The 12,435-nt window shown below is 39.6% G+C and overlaps 1 protein-coding gene across 1 annotated transcript in view; it reads right to left on the reverse strand.

Moving 5' to 3' along the window:
- The window catches only part of lama2 (laminin subunit alpha 2), a 630,991-nt gene that overhangs the window by 357,485 nt on the left and 261,071 nt on the right, over positions 1–12,435 (reverse strand). The window contains 2 exon segments of the mRNA XM_062978830.1: positions 2,642–2,815; positions 8,510–8,650. Of these exon segments, the coding sequence (XP_062834900.1) occupies positions 2,642–2,815; positions 8,510–8,650 (315 nt within the window).

The raw sequence follows: 12,435 nt of genomic DNA on the forward strand, positions 1-12,435 counted from the left end.
TCCACAAATGATGTGCCATAAACACAGATTACCTAAGGCATCAAACCTATGCAATTTTGTTCATGCTGTATGGACTGGGGTCTCCTTAGCGATCTATAGCGCTGAACAACTTGCCCATATTATTGTGGGGAAATGCAGTTTAATCTTTACTTGCTCACTTACCTTCTGTCATAGTGATTTCTAGCCAAGAGGAAAAAGCTAATCTAGAGAAACCTTGAGATGTTATCTTGGGAAATGTTCCTGGACTTTCAAATAAACCACAAAATAACCAAGAAGATACAAGAAAGAAAGAAACTCAGGACTGTACATTTCTGCTGTAATAGACGCTCAATATTTTAGCAGCACAACAAATTGTATATATGTTTTAATGTAGCTGCTGTTGGAAGCAAAGAGGTATCAACATTTGTAAAGCGATTACTGAGATGGAACTATTAAGGCAAAACTGCCCTTTTGTTTCCTCTCTTTGTTTCTTTACTTCCTGCCTTTCTGAAGTGACCAATTCCTGATCTTCTGAGGGGTAGTTAGTCCTTGTTTCCCTTTTACTGGGAAGTGAGCACCCATGAGGCTCCTGTTTAATAATAGCTTATACAAAATTGTGTTAATGTATGTCATGAGTAACAAGCAGAAGTACACAGGAGTTCAAAAGTCCTTAATCAACTACCACACCAGCAAAAGTCTGCTCAGACTACACAGCCCTCTTTGGGTTCTTCAGATGAGCTTATAGCATTGTCCCAAGCATTGGCAGACAATTTGAAACCTCTGGTTTGAAACCTCAAACCTGTGGCCCATAGGCCGCATGTGGCCCAGGAAAGTTATGAACGCGTCCCAACATAAAATCGCAAACTTACTTGATATATTAAGATTTTTTTTTCATAACTTGATTGTGCGGTTCTTGAGTGCAAACTTTGTAGATGACAATGGAATAGAATCAGAGGCGGTTCACCCACCAGGCAATCTAGGCACTTGCCTCTGGCGCCATTTTGTTGGGGGCGCCACAGGCAAATCCTGGCTCCGTTAGGAAGGCGTTCCGCGCTTTGCAGACCAGAGAAGCTGCGCCCGCTTCTCTCATCTGCAAAGCGCCGAATGACTTCCTTTTCATCAGGAAGGCATTTCTCGGCACTCTGCAGAGCAGAGAAGTGGCGCCCACTTCTCTGGTCTGCAAAACGCCGAGGAAGGGCTTCCTTCTTGCCAGGGAGGCGTTTCTCAGCACTTTGCAAACCAGAGAAGTGGGCACTGCTTCTCTGGTCTGCAAAACTCCAAGAAACGGCTTCCTTCTTGCCAGGCAAGAAGGAGCCGTTTCTCGGTGCTTTGCAGACCAGAGAAGCGGTGCCAACTTCTCTGGTCTGCATAGCGCTGTGGAACGCTTTCCTTCTCGTTCCTCGGTGCTTTGCAGACCCCTCCCCTCCCTGCTGCTCAGCCCCCCTGGTTTGGGGGGGGGTGCCAAAATTCGGGGGTAGGGGTGCCAAAATTCTTATTGCCTACTCTCAAAAATTACCTAAGGACGGCTCTGAATAGAATAATCAGAGAATGTTAAGTCCATAAATTTTGGAGTGTTTTCTGTAATTTGCATTATAATTGCAAACAGTTCAACCAGAAGAAATGAAAAACTTATACAATCAACTACTTAAAATAAAGAGCAAGAGAACTCTGTTGCAATGCCATGTGAAATGAATTCTGAAAAGATTTCAAGTGTGTATTATGTACTAGACACAGCATCAAGCCATGCCATATGTTCTCGCTATTTGCACACATGTATGGCTTCAGTTTTTCCAGTGGTGTGCGATCCAAGACAATTCTTCTTCTTCCAATGTGGCTCAAGGAAGCCAAAAGATTGAACACCCCTGCTCTAGACTGAGAATAAGGATATTCCCTGATTTATGTCCTTACTACTTAGATATTTGAGATGGGATAAGAGAGGAATTATATAAGTGATAGCCTAATTACCAGATGGACAAGAATGTTTATATTTTAAGCTGAAGAATATTACAACTATTAACTACCTGCTTTTATTTATTTTTGTTTACAACTATGAATGAAACTATAGTGTTTGTGTGTGTGTGTGTGTGTGTGTATACACACACACACACACACACAGAGACATAGTAGCAGAGTTAGTGTGTTAAATATTTGGGTTTAAATAATGCTTGTAATCAATTTTTGTGACAGATCCTTTTGGAAGCCACAGAGCACAACACCTTGCACTCAAGCATCATACATGCGTCACATAGTTTTTTACACATCTCTTGAACATCTGATCACCTACCAGCATATGTTTAGACAAAGTGAGCAAGGAGCAGCACAATGTAAAGGTGCAGTAAGAGAGATAAAGTTGCTTGAAAAAAGAAAGTGGCCCTACATGTAATGCACCCAAAGCACCATTTCATCCTAGAAATAATATTGCAAATTATAATTGCTTGCTGAGCACCTGATACCAGAAGTTGCCAGGAAGCTTTGAGAGCCAGGGAACTTTGCTTAGTCTACTTACCCTTTGCTTTGGGCCTCAATGGGATATTCAGTATGCCAACACAGATGCTTTCAATAAACAGTTTTATTGTCCAAATAGCTAGTCAAATAATGAGAAATTCCAACTGTGTTATTAATAAATGAAATTAATACCCAGGTAAAGACCATCTACACTTACCTTGTTACCCAAATAAGGACGAGGTGCACTCCAATAATAAATCTGTGGTAGAAAAGTCCTTGCAGCAATGTTGTTGACACTAAGCTGTTCCACTCCATCAAATTTGTCCTGTTGAGGAGCAACTCTAGCACGAGCAGGTAAATCTGTTAGGTACCAGCCATTCATTTCTCCAATCTATGGTAGCAAAAGAAAATATCTGTTAATATCTGACCACTATCTAAAATCTGCATTACAAGTCACATAATATTAGAATTGGAAGGGGCTGAAAGGACCACCTTTTAGTCCAATTCCCTGCCATGCAGAAATACACAACCACAGCACGCCTGAAAGATGCCAATCGAACATCTGCTTAAAGACCCTCTTGTCCAGCTGACTTGCTTTTTTTGTTTTGAAGTATGGAATTCTTTTTATATTCATGACTGGATAATTTCGACAATAAAATTGTGTAGTAAGGCTGCTCACATTTCTCTTAGGAATCTTCTCTTCTCCAAAGGACAGAAATTTCTGGATAAAAAGGTTACTAGTCTTGTCATAGTGGTATTGTTATGCTGCAAAAAAAGTATTGCAGCATAATTTCGAAGGCTGCAATCCTAAACTTACACACGTATATGGAAGTAAACCGTATCAAAATAAACATATTTCTGAATAGACATAAGATTGCACGTTAAATCATTTTCAGAAAGCTATTGTCAACGTGAAATTGGAACTCTTCAAAGAGCTGTTACGTCTCAAGCCTTCAAAGAAGTTGCTTTTTCATATTTCGGAATTGCAATGATAACAAATCATGGATGAAAGTATTGAAACCAGCAATTGTTTGTAGTGGAAATATTGATAAAGTGGCAAGCTGTAAAGGATTGCATCAAGTCCATACTTACCTTAAAAATAGGCCAGTATTTAGATATAGCTGTGTTTCACTCAGATAAAAACATTCCTTAAAATTAGACTATACTTCTATAAGACTATGGGACTTCATACAACCAGGAAAATAGAAAATGCTGCAATCAAAAACTACTGTTGCTCCTCTTTCACATTATATTCCATATAAGAGCCTGTATGGCATTTTCTTAGCCAGAAACTGCAAGTAGCATTGTTAATTTTTACACATTAGTATAAGAACAGAGAACTTCCAATGAGGTCTAGAGGGTGAGAACAAGCAACAGTGGTGCATTGAGAGCAATGTATTAAGACATCACAATTCACATCTACGATGCCATAAAATGCAATTTCATAATGCAGTTTAACTGCATTAAACTGCATTGTATGAGTCTATACTGCCATATAATGCAGTTTCATAAACTGCAATATAATAATAATGTAATAATAAAACTTTATTTATACCCCACCACCATCTCTCACATGGGGTAAGGCCCAACTAGCACAATTTACAAAAACAACAGCATAAATACATTAAACAATATACAAAAAAATAGTAAAACACAGTAAGACAATAAAACAAGAGTTAATACAGCAGTAAATAAATCAACCACCAAGTACAATTCAGTCAACTTCATTGGTGGGGGACTGCAGCAGCAATATAAAATAACATCATCACTTTAAATACCAGAATAAAAGGGACCTAATAAAATTCAGGATAGAGTTATAGTGCCAACTGAGGCTGGTCATCCAGTGACTGTCTCACCAAAGGCCAACCTAAACATCCAGGTCTTCAGCTGTTTCCTGAAGGAGGATAGAGAGGGCGCCAACCTAATCTCCCTGGGGAGGGAGTTCCAGAGCCGGGGGGCCACGGCCGAGAAGGCCCTCTCTCTTGTCCCCACCAGTCATAACTGTGAGGAAGATAGAAGTGAGAGGAGGGCCTCCCCAGAGGATCTTAGAGATCGAGTTGGTTCATAGGGGACAACGCGGTCATGAAGATAGGCAGGTCCCGAACCGTTTAGAGCTTTATAGGTAATAACCTGCACCTTGAATTGGGCTTGGAATATTATTGGCAGCCAGTGGAGCTGCTTGAACAGGGGGGTTGACAGCTCCCTGTAAGCAGCTCCAGTTAGTAACTTGGCTGCCGACCGTTGTACCAACTGGAATTTCCGGAACGTCTTCAAGGGAAGCCACACATAGAGTGCGTTACAGTAGTCCATCCTTGAGGTAACTAGAGCGTGGACCACTGTGGTCAAGCCAGACTTCTTGAGGTACGGTCACAGTTGGTGCACAAGTTTTAATTGTGCAAAGGCCCTCCCGGCCACTGCCAACACCTGAGCATCAAGCGACAACGATGAATCCAGGAGGACCCCCAAACTGTGGACCTGTGCCTTCAGGGGGAGTGCAACCCCGTCAAGTACAGGTTGCTACCCTATGCAACCCTACCCTATTGGTCGAACGACTGACCTGGAGGACCTCTGTCTTATCAGGATTAAGCTTCAACTTTTTGGCCCTCATCCAACCCATTACAGTGGCCAGACACTGGTCTAGGATCCGAGGGGGTTCCTTACTAGGTCTAGGGTGTGTCCAGCCTGATGAGTGGGGCCAGATATCACTTGGGACAGTCCCATGGTCGTCATGACAACCATGAAATCCTGAGCCGCACCAGATAAGGGGGCCTCTGCGTGGATGTTGAAGTCCCCCAGGACAACCAGTCGTTGAGAGACCAACACCAAGCTAGAGACCACCTCTGCAAGCTCAGGCAGGGAGACTGCTGTGTCGCGGGGTGGACAGTACACAAGCAGAATCCCAAAACTGTCCTGGGTCCCCAACCTCAGGTGGACACACTCAAACCCAGACGATTGAGAAATGGGGCATCTGGTCAGGGGGATGGAATTCTGATAGACCACTGCTACAACACCTCCCTGACCCCCAAGCCTGGCCTGTTGATGCACTCCGTAGCCTGGAGGACATAGCTGGGTAAGATTGATACCCCCCAGCTCGTCCAGCCAAGTTTCGGTAATGCAGGCCAGATCTGCCTTTTCATCCATAAACTGTGTTATATAGCCATAGTGCATAGATGAGGCCTAAGACTTTTCTTCAGGGAGGCATGGTTTGGGCCATTTTTGTTTGCTCTCTCTAAGTAACTGTTTTTGCCAGTATCAAGCCTGCTCAAGGAAAATGGATAGATCTGCACCTTCAATTTCTTGTTTTGATTTCTTCAGAACTCTCACTTAAAGAGACCAAAAAAAAACAAAAACAAAACACAAACCAACATTTTTCCTTCCTTGATAGATAGCAAGGGGAAATATGTAATGCTACTCAACCCTATCTCTGCACCCTGTTGACAGTGGGAGATTCTACAATGAATAGAGACAGGTCGACAAAAAATTTAGAGAACGTAAAAAAGAAGAAATGAAGTTCAGGGGTGGGGATAGGAAGAAGAATCTGCCTGGCTGGAACTGAGCAATGGCAATTTCCCCATTGTCTCCACCCATATTGTCCTAACTCCACCCATCAATATCTGATCAAACTCCTCTATAGCTCAGAACCACATCCATGAAACTGTTTGAATGATAGGATAGAGTGTTTGCATCACTCCAACACAGACAGAACTTTTAAAAGAGGTGGGAAGAACATCAAAATGGGAAGAGTATTCTCACTATAAAGTGTAACAACCTATTTTTATATTGGAAGTTTACCCTTCTGAAATAAGCAGCACTGCCCTTATCAAATGAGACTACAATGGATTTCTTTTAAAAATCAACACTTTTCCCATTATCGGATTCTTATAAGCCAATTAAAATATTTTATTTTTGTTTTCCAAAATCGTAAAATAGAAAGTTTCCATTTAATTTCCAAGATTCCCCAGAAAGTTCTAATGTGAGAAGTTTTGTGCATTCCTTCAAATTTAGAAATACAATTGGCAAATATCTCACAAGGTCTCATCTATGGAAGGAGTTTATTTAGCGCACCATATGTTGTGCACCCTGCTGTCGAGAACTCTGCAGTCTTCTTCAGCACAAAAGAATAAAGTCAGAGTTCAGCAGACTATCAGATTCAGGTCCAACTGTTTAACAGTCCCTTCTTGGTTTTGTACAAAATCTTTCTCATGGAGAGAAAACATAATTTTAGTTGCATCAAGTTTAAAAGAAACATGTGGGTGGTACAGAAACCCTGCCCGAGTAAACCTCTAACATTATGGATTTCAAATGCAAATGGAAAATACAAGGTATGATCCATGTTTGCATACTTGTATGTTTGCATACTGAATGGATTTGATCAACCAGAGTTGCCAAAATGTCTCTTTTATGAGTTGAAAGAGACTCTGCTTATAGGGTTGACTTAGCAGATATTTCAGGTTGAATGCATACAAAATGTAGTTTAAAAGTAATCTGAACTGAAATAATTTTTCCCAAATCCAAATGAGTCCTTGGATTCCCCGGCCTTGAAGCTGCAAGGCTTTTCAATGCTAAGCAAGGTGATTAATTGCAACATTCACACTTGCTTCAAACAGACAAGAGTTCTTTCTTCCACCCTGGACCTTTTCACAGCAACCCAGTGATTCAAGCCATGAAAGCCTTTGACAATGCATCCAAATGTATCATTTTTAAGCAGTTCAAGTTACTGGAACCTACTTTGGGATAAGTTGAATTAAGCCAACTGTATTCTGCATCAATACCCACACTTAGTTTAGTTAACAGACATCACCTGGCCATCAAAGCAGATGGCCTCATGCCAATGACCAGGCAATTAAACATGGAGAACTGAAGATTTCAGTAGCCAGTGTTCTTCCTGGGGTTTTTTTTAAAGACATCAGTTGAGAAGAGGAAGCAATGTCATTAAAGTTGTCAACAATTTTGATGTAGTCACAATTTTACAGAGCTTGGCAAAATTACTTTCTGGGACCAAAGCTTCCAGAATGTATTCTGTTTATGCTGACTGAGCAATTCTGGGAATTATAGTACAACATTATTTTTAAAGTTATGCAATTCTACTTGCTTCCAAGGCATGAGCCCCCTTTTTGGCAGTCACCCTTGAAATATCTACTTCTCTAGAATGTTTGCAGGCCAATCCATTATTTTCAAAAGAAATGTGTTAAAACTAGCAATCATGTTAATCATTTCATGATACTGATTAGGAAAACATTATTGGTTCATGGCATATGGATGACTCACTATGATCTCCAGAGAAAATGACAGAAAAGTGTGGAAGATGCCAAATTCCTATTCAGTCCCAAAGAAAACAACTGAATATCACCTGAGTCAGGAAAAAAATGATTATGCAATTTGTTTTGCTTCTCCCTATGTGCTTTTTTCCATCCAAGATCTTTTAATTGAGTTTACGTAGAAAAGAAAGAGATTTGGAACCTTGTTATCAATACATAATTAACAAAATTCCAAGCTATTTCACTGGCCACATGCAATAGACACAGCTGTTCTCTACTGAAGAAAATTGTAGCTAACTGCTAAATAGCTGTTCAATATGATGGGAATTGGAGACAACTCCAATTCAATATCACAAATACGGCTGAATATATATGGGGATTAAGCCCTTCCCCTCAGCCATCCACAAATCTACTGTGAAGGACTGAACGGTCCTCTGGAACTAAATTAAATGAGTCACAGAGGATTAAGAGGAAGATAGGACGTGCAAGTCCCATTGTGCAAATGGGAGTTTACTCTTGCATTGTTGGATGCAATATAGGCAATATACAGATAGACAGATATAGGGCAGATAGATAAATAGAATGATAGGCATGAGATTAAAATCAAAGACAACATTTCTTGAATGATTTGCTTTTAACTTTACTCACCCATTGGGTATGGAACATTTTTCCAATGTAAAATTTGTAAAATCTGCCTTTTACATGTGAAGCATCTTTTTAAAATTCTTGAATGACAAAAAATTGTCCAAGTACAAAGTCTAAAGAAATCTAAAGATAATGTATTTTCTTTCTAGTATGATATATACATTTATTTTTGTTTTCCTTACATTGCTGTAGGTCCAGTGGGAGCTCACACAGTCATTTGTTATACCGGAGCAGAAACATTCCTCACAGCCTTTGGGGTTGTCTTGTTGCAGGTTAAAGAAGCCTGGTTTACAGCGACTGCAGTTCTCCCCTTCAACATTTTCCTGGAAATGAACAGTACAAGTTTAGTTTTGAAAAACATTAGAGTTTTTGGTGTGTTGATATAATAATTTTAGAGTTTTTGGTGTGTTGATATAATAGAGTTTTAGAGTTAGAGTTTTTGGTGTGTTGATATAATAATTTAATATGAAAAAATGTAAAGAAATATGAGGAGTTGACATAGGACACCAAGCTGCTTACACGGTCACTCATGATTGTCCACCACTTTTCAACAGCCAGGTGTTATGCTGACTGGGCTATGTTATAATTAAATATTAAGACAAAGCTATACATATCTGGTTCAGCTCACATGGGTTGGATTAACTGCCATAGTAAAGTTCATGCAATACAATGGTAGGAAACTTGATTCCCTGCAGATGCTTTGGATAACAGCTTCCATAATTTCTGTTCATTGGCTATGCTGGCTGGACTTTTGGATTTGTAGTCCAAAACAACTGGAAGTTATTGGGTTTCCTATCCAAATGACATACCTAACAATACCCTTCTTTTTTTCATTCTCAAATCTGGGGACTTTATAGTTGAAGTCCAGTGAGGAATGTCTGAGGAAGGAGTACCAGAATCCAAATACCATACCACTATTTTACTATAAAGAAATCACAGTCTTTAAGAGTGGATAAAATGCTGGACAGTCACTGGTATGGTTTGCACATAGTTACATTTCAAATTAAGTAGTAATTTGAAATTTGCATCTATCTCTCTCCCTCCCTCTCTCTCTCACACACACTTCTTCCTCAAATTTCACATTAGTGAGAATTATTTTACAAAAGATGTTTCTCCAAAAACTCTATATACATTATGTCCATCCTGGCGACAGGAATGTATGCCATGGACAGATGGACACATATAATTGACTACCAGCCAACAAACACTGAATATTCCATGGAAATGAAGGCTAGCCTCAAATATCTACTGTGACCTCTACAATGCTTTACTGATCCACATCTAATGAAAGTCACTCACGACCTCATAGCCAAAGATGCTGAAGTCTTGTGAAGAACAAGGGCAAGAAAAAGTCTTGAAATTGTGATACCTCACATGAGATAAACCATTCAAAAAAGAAAAAAGGAGGGGGAGGAATAAAAAAAAACTAGATAAAATGAGACAATATGGGGCAGATGTTAAATACAGATTATTATAAATCCACTAATCCTATATCCAGAAAATCTGTTTCATCTCTCTCTCTCTCTCTCTCTCTCTCTCTCTCTCTCTCTCTTTTTTTTTTACAGAACTACCAGTAAGCATCATTATCTCCTCTTCATATTGGTTTTTCATATCCAGCATCTAGGAAATAATTAGACTCCTGGGGCAGAGAGTTATGCTGCAATAAGTAGAAATTTACATTTCACAATGTGAAGCATAACTCTAATGTCCATCCTAATATTCATGGGTAAACATTTCAGAAGTCATTTGGTTGAAGTTTAAAAGCTTGATTGGTTTGATTAGAACCTATTCTGGTGATGTTGTTTTGTGGGCAGGAGAAGAAACAAAGCTTGCAATGTAAGTTGTTTTTATCGACATGCGTGCACACACAAACTGCTTGAATCTATATTACAGACAGATGATTAAGAAATAAAAGCCAGCTTGGTGTAGCAGCCTGAGTCTTGGAGTGAAACTTTATAACACCAGGGTTTGTATTTCCACTCAGTCATAGAAAACTATTCTCTAATCCTTAGAAGATAATAGCAATTCTCCTCTGAATAAATATTTCCAAGAAAATCCTATGATAGGGTGGATCAGTCAGTCAATTTAAAGGCACATAACAACAACAAATAATGATTAAATAATAATAGTTAATGGAAAACCAATCTATCCTACAAATTAAAGAATACAGGAATATAGGTATGGGGGAGGCGGGAGGAGATAAAAGCATTTTTCAACAAGTAAGTCTTCTCCTGCCCTCAGTGAAATTTTCATTCAGTCCCTAGTTCCTAGCACTGTAGTAACTTACAAATGCAGTTAAGTTTAGTTTAGAAAAACAGTTTAGACATTCAGCTCTGCTATGTATTTTAATGGAGAGTAACAGTCGATTTAGACAGGTCTCTATGTATCTATAATGTCTACTATATGACAGGAAAGTTGGATCATGTCTACTTACTTTGTTCTCTGGCTATTCATGTCCAACTTCAGAGTTCATGAGTTGTGAATGTGTTGAGGTTTACAGTACTGGGGTAGGATTTCCAAATCATAATTTCCAAATCATATACAGTAGAGTCTAGCTTATCCAACCTTCGCTTATCCAACATTCTGTATTATTCAACACAGCCTGCCTTTTACCACTTCATCGCATAACTTAAATTCCACTGAGTTCTACACTTAAAATCTGGTATTCTGTGGGTCCACTACATTCATTTTGGTTAAAGTGCAGTTTTTGAGTCTTTTAAACTTGGAGGGCTGCATTTTTTCCCAACATATCAGGAAGAGGTGAGGAAATGGAATTTTCTCAAAACTCCAGATGTAGCACTCGTTGCTCTCAGGTTAGGATCACCCAATTTGTGGGAGGAGTAATTAGGGGAGGAGTCAAAATAAACTTTTTTGGACAATTTCCTTTTGTTCCCCAAGCAGGAAGGTTTAGTTGTAAGCTACCTCATAACACTTCTACTTTGCAAAAGAATAAAATAACCTTTTAGGGTACCTTTTTCCTTCCTTCCATGATTTGTCTGTGTCCTCCCACCCCTTCTCTCTCCCTCTCAGTTGTTGGGAATTGTGGGAGTTGTAGTCCAAAACACCAGCTGAGCCTCTGGTGCTGCTGTTCCAAATGAGATTCCCTCCTACTCCTTCTCTCTCCCTCTTGGCTATTGGGAATTGTGGGAATTGTAGTCCAAGACACCAGCTGATCCTCTGCTGCTGCCGTTCCAAATGGGATTCCCACCCATCCCTTCTCTCTCCCTCCCCCTCTCAGCTGTTGGGAATTGTGGGAGTTGAAGTACCAAAAAGCACCGAGAGGGATGGTAGGCGGGGCCACATGCATGCAGTGTGTAAACATCTTCATTGAAAAATATGCAAGACAACTGAGTGCATTAAACAATGTGATAGAGAAACAAAGGTAGAGAAAACAAACAAAGGTAGAGAAAACAAAGGTAGAGAAAAACTCCTTTTTAATATGGAATGGATTTAGACTGAACTCTCTTCTTCTGAACACTTTTTGAAAACTTCCCAGTGAAATCTGATGAAGTCTTTAGTAGTCAATGTTTTTGTAGTTAATGTTTTAATACATTGCAATATTTTGGTGCTAAATTCCTAAATACAGTAATTACTATATAACGTTACAGTGTATTGAACTGCTTTTTCTGTTGATTTGTTGTAAAACATGATGTTTTGGTGCTTAATTTGTAAAATCATAATGTACTGTAATTTGACGTTTCATAGGCTTTTCCTTGATCCCTCCTTATTATCCAACATTTCTGCTTATCCAACATTCTTCCGGCCCGTTTAATGTTGAATAAGCAAGACTCTACTGTAATAAATTCTCAACATCAGAGAAGTATATGTATTATTCACTTCCTAACATCTAGAGCCCTTCTAGACAGTCCCTATATCCCAGTATCTGACCCCAGGTTTTCTGCTTTAAATTGGATTATTTGAGTCCCCACTACCAGATAATCTGGGATAAACAGAAAACCTGGGATCAGATCCTGGGATATAGGGTCTCTTTATTGGGCCCCTTTCTGGAAGGACCCCTAGTCAACTTAACAGATATGAATATCTGGACTTCCGGTGGGCTGATATGGCGGCAGGACGGGTCCTTTGAGAGCTCTCAACGGACCAACGT

Source organism: Anolis carolinensis, chromosome 1 (genome assembly GCF_035594765.1).
Source record: "Anolis carolinensis isolate JA03-04 chromosome 1, rAnoCar3.1.pri, whole genome shotgun sequence".
In the NCBI taxonomy this organism is placed as follows: domain Eukaryota; kingdom Metazoa; phylum Chordata; class Lepidosauria; order Squamata; family Dactyloidae; genus Anolis; species Anolis carolinensis.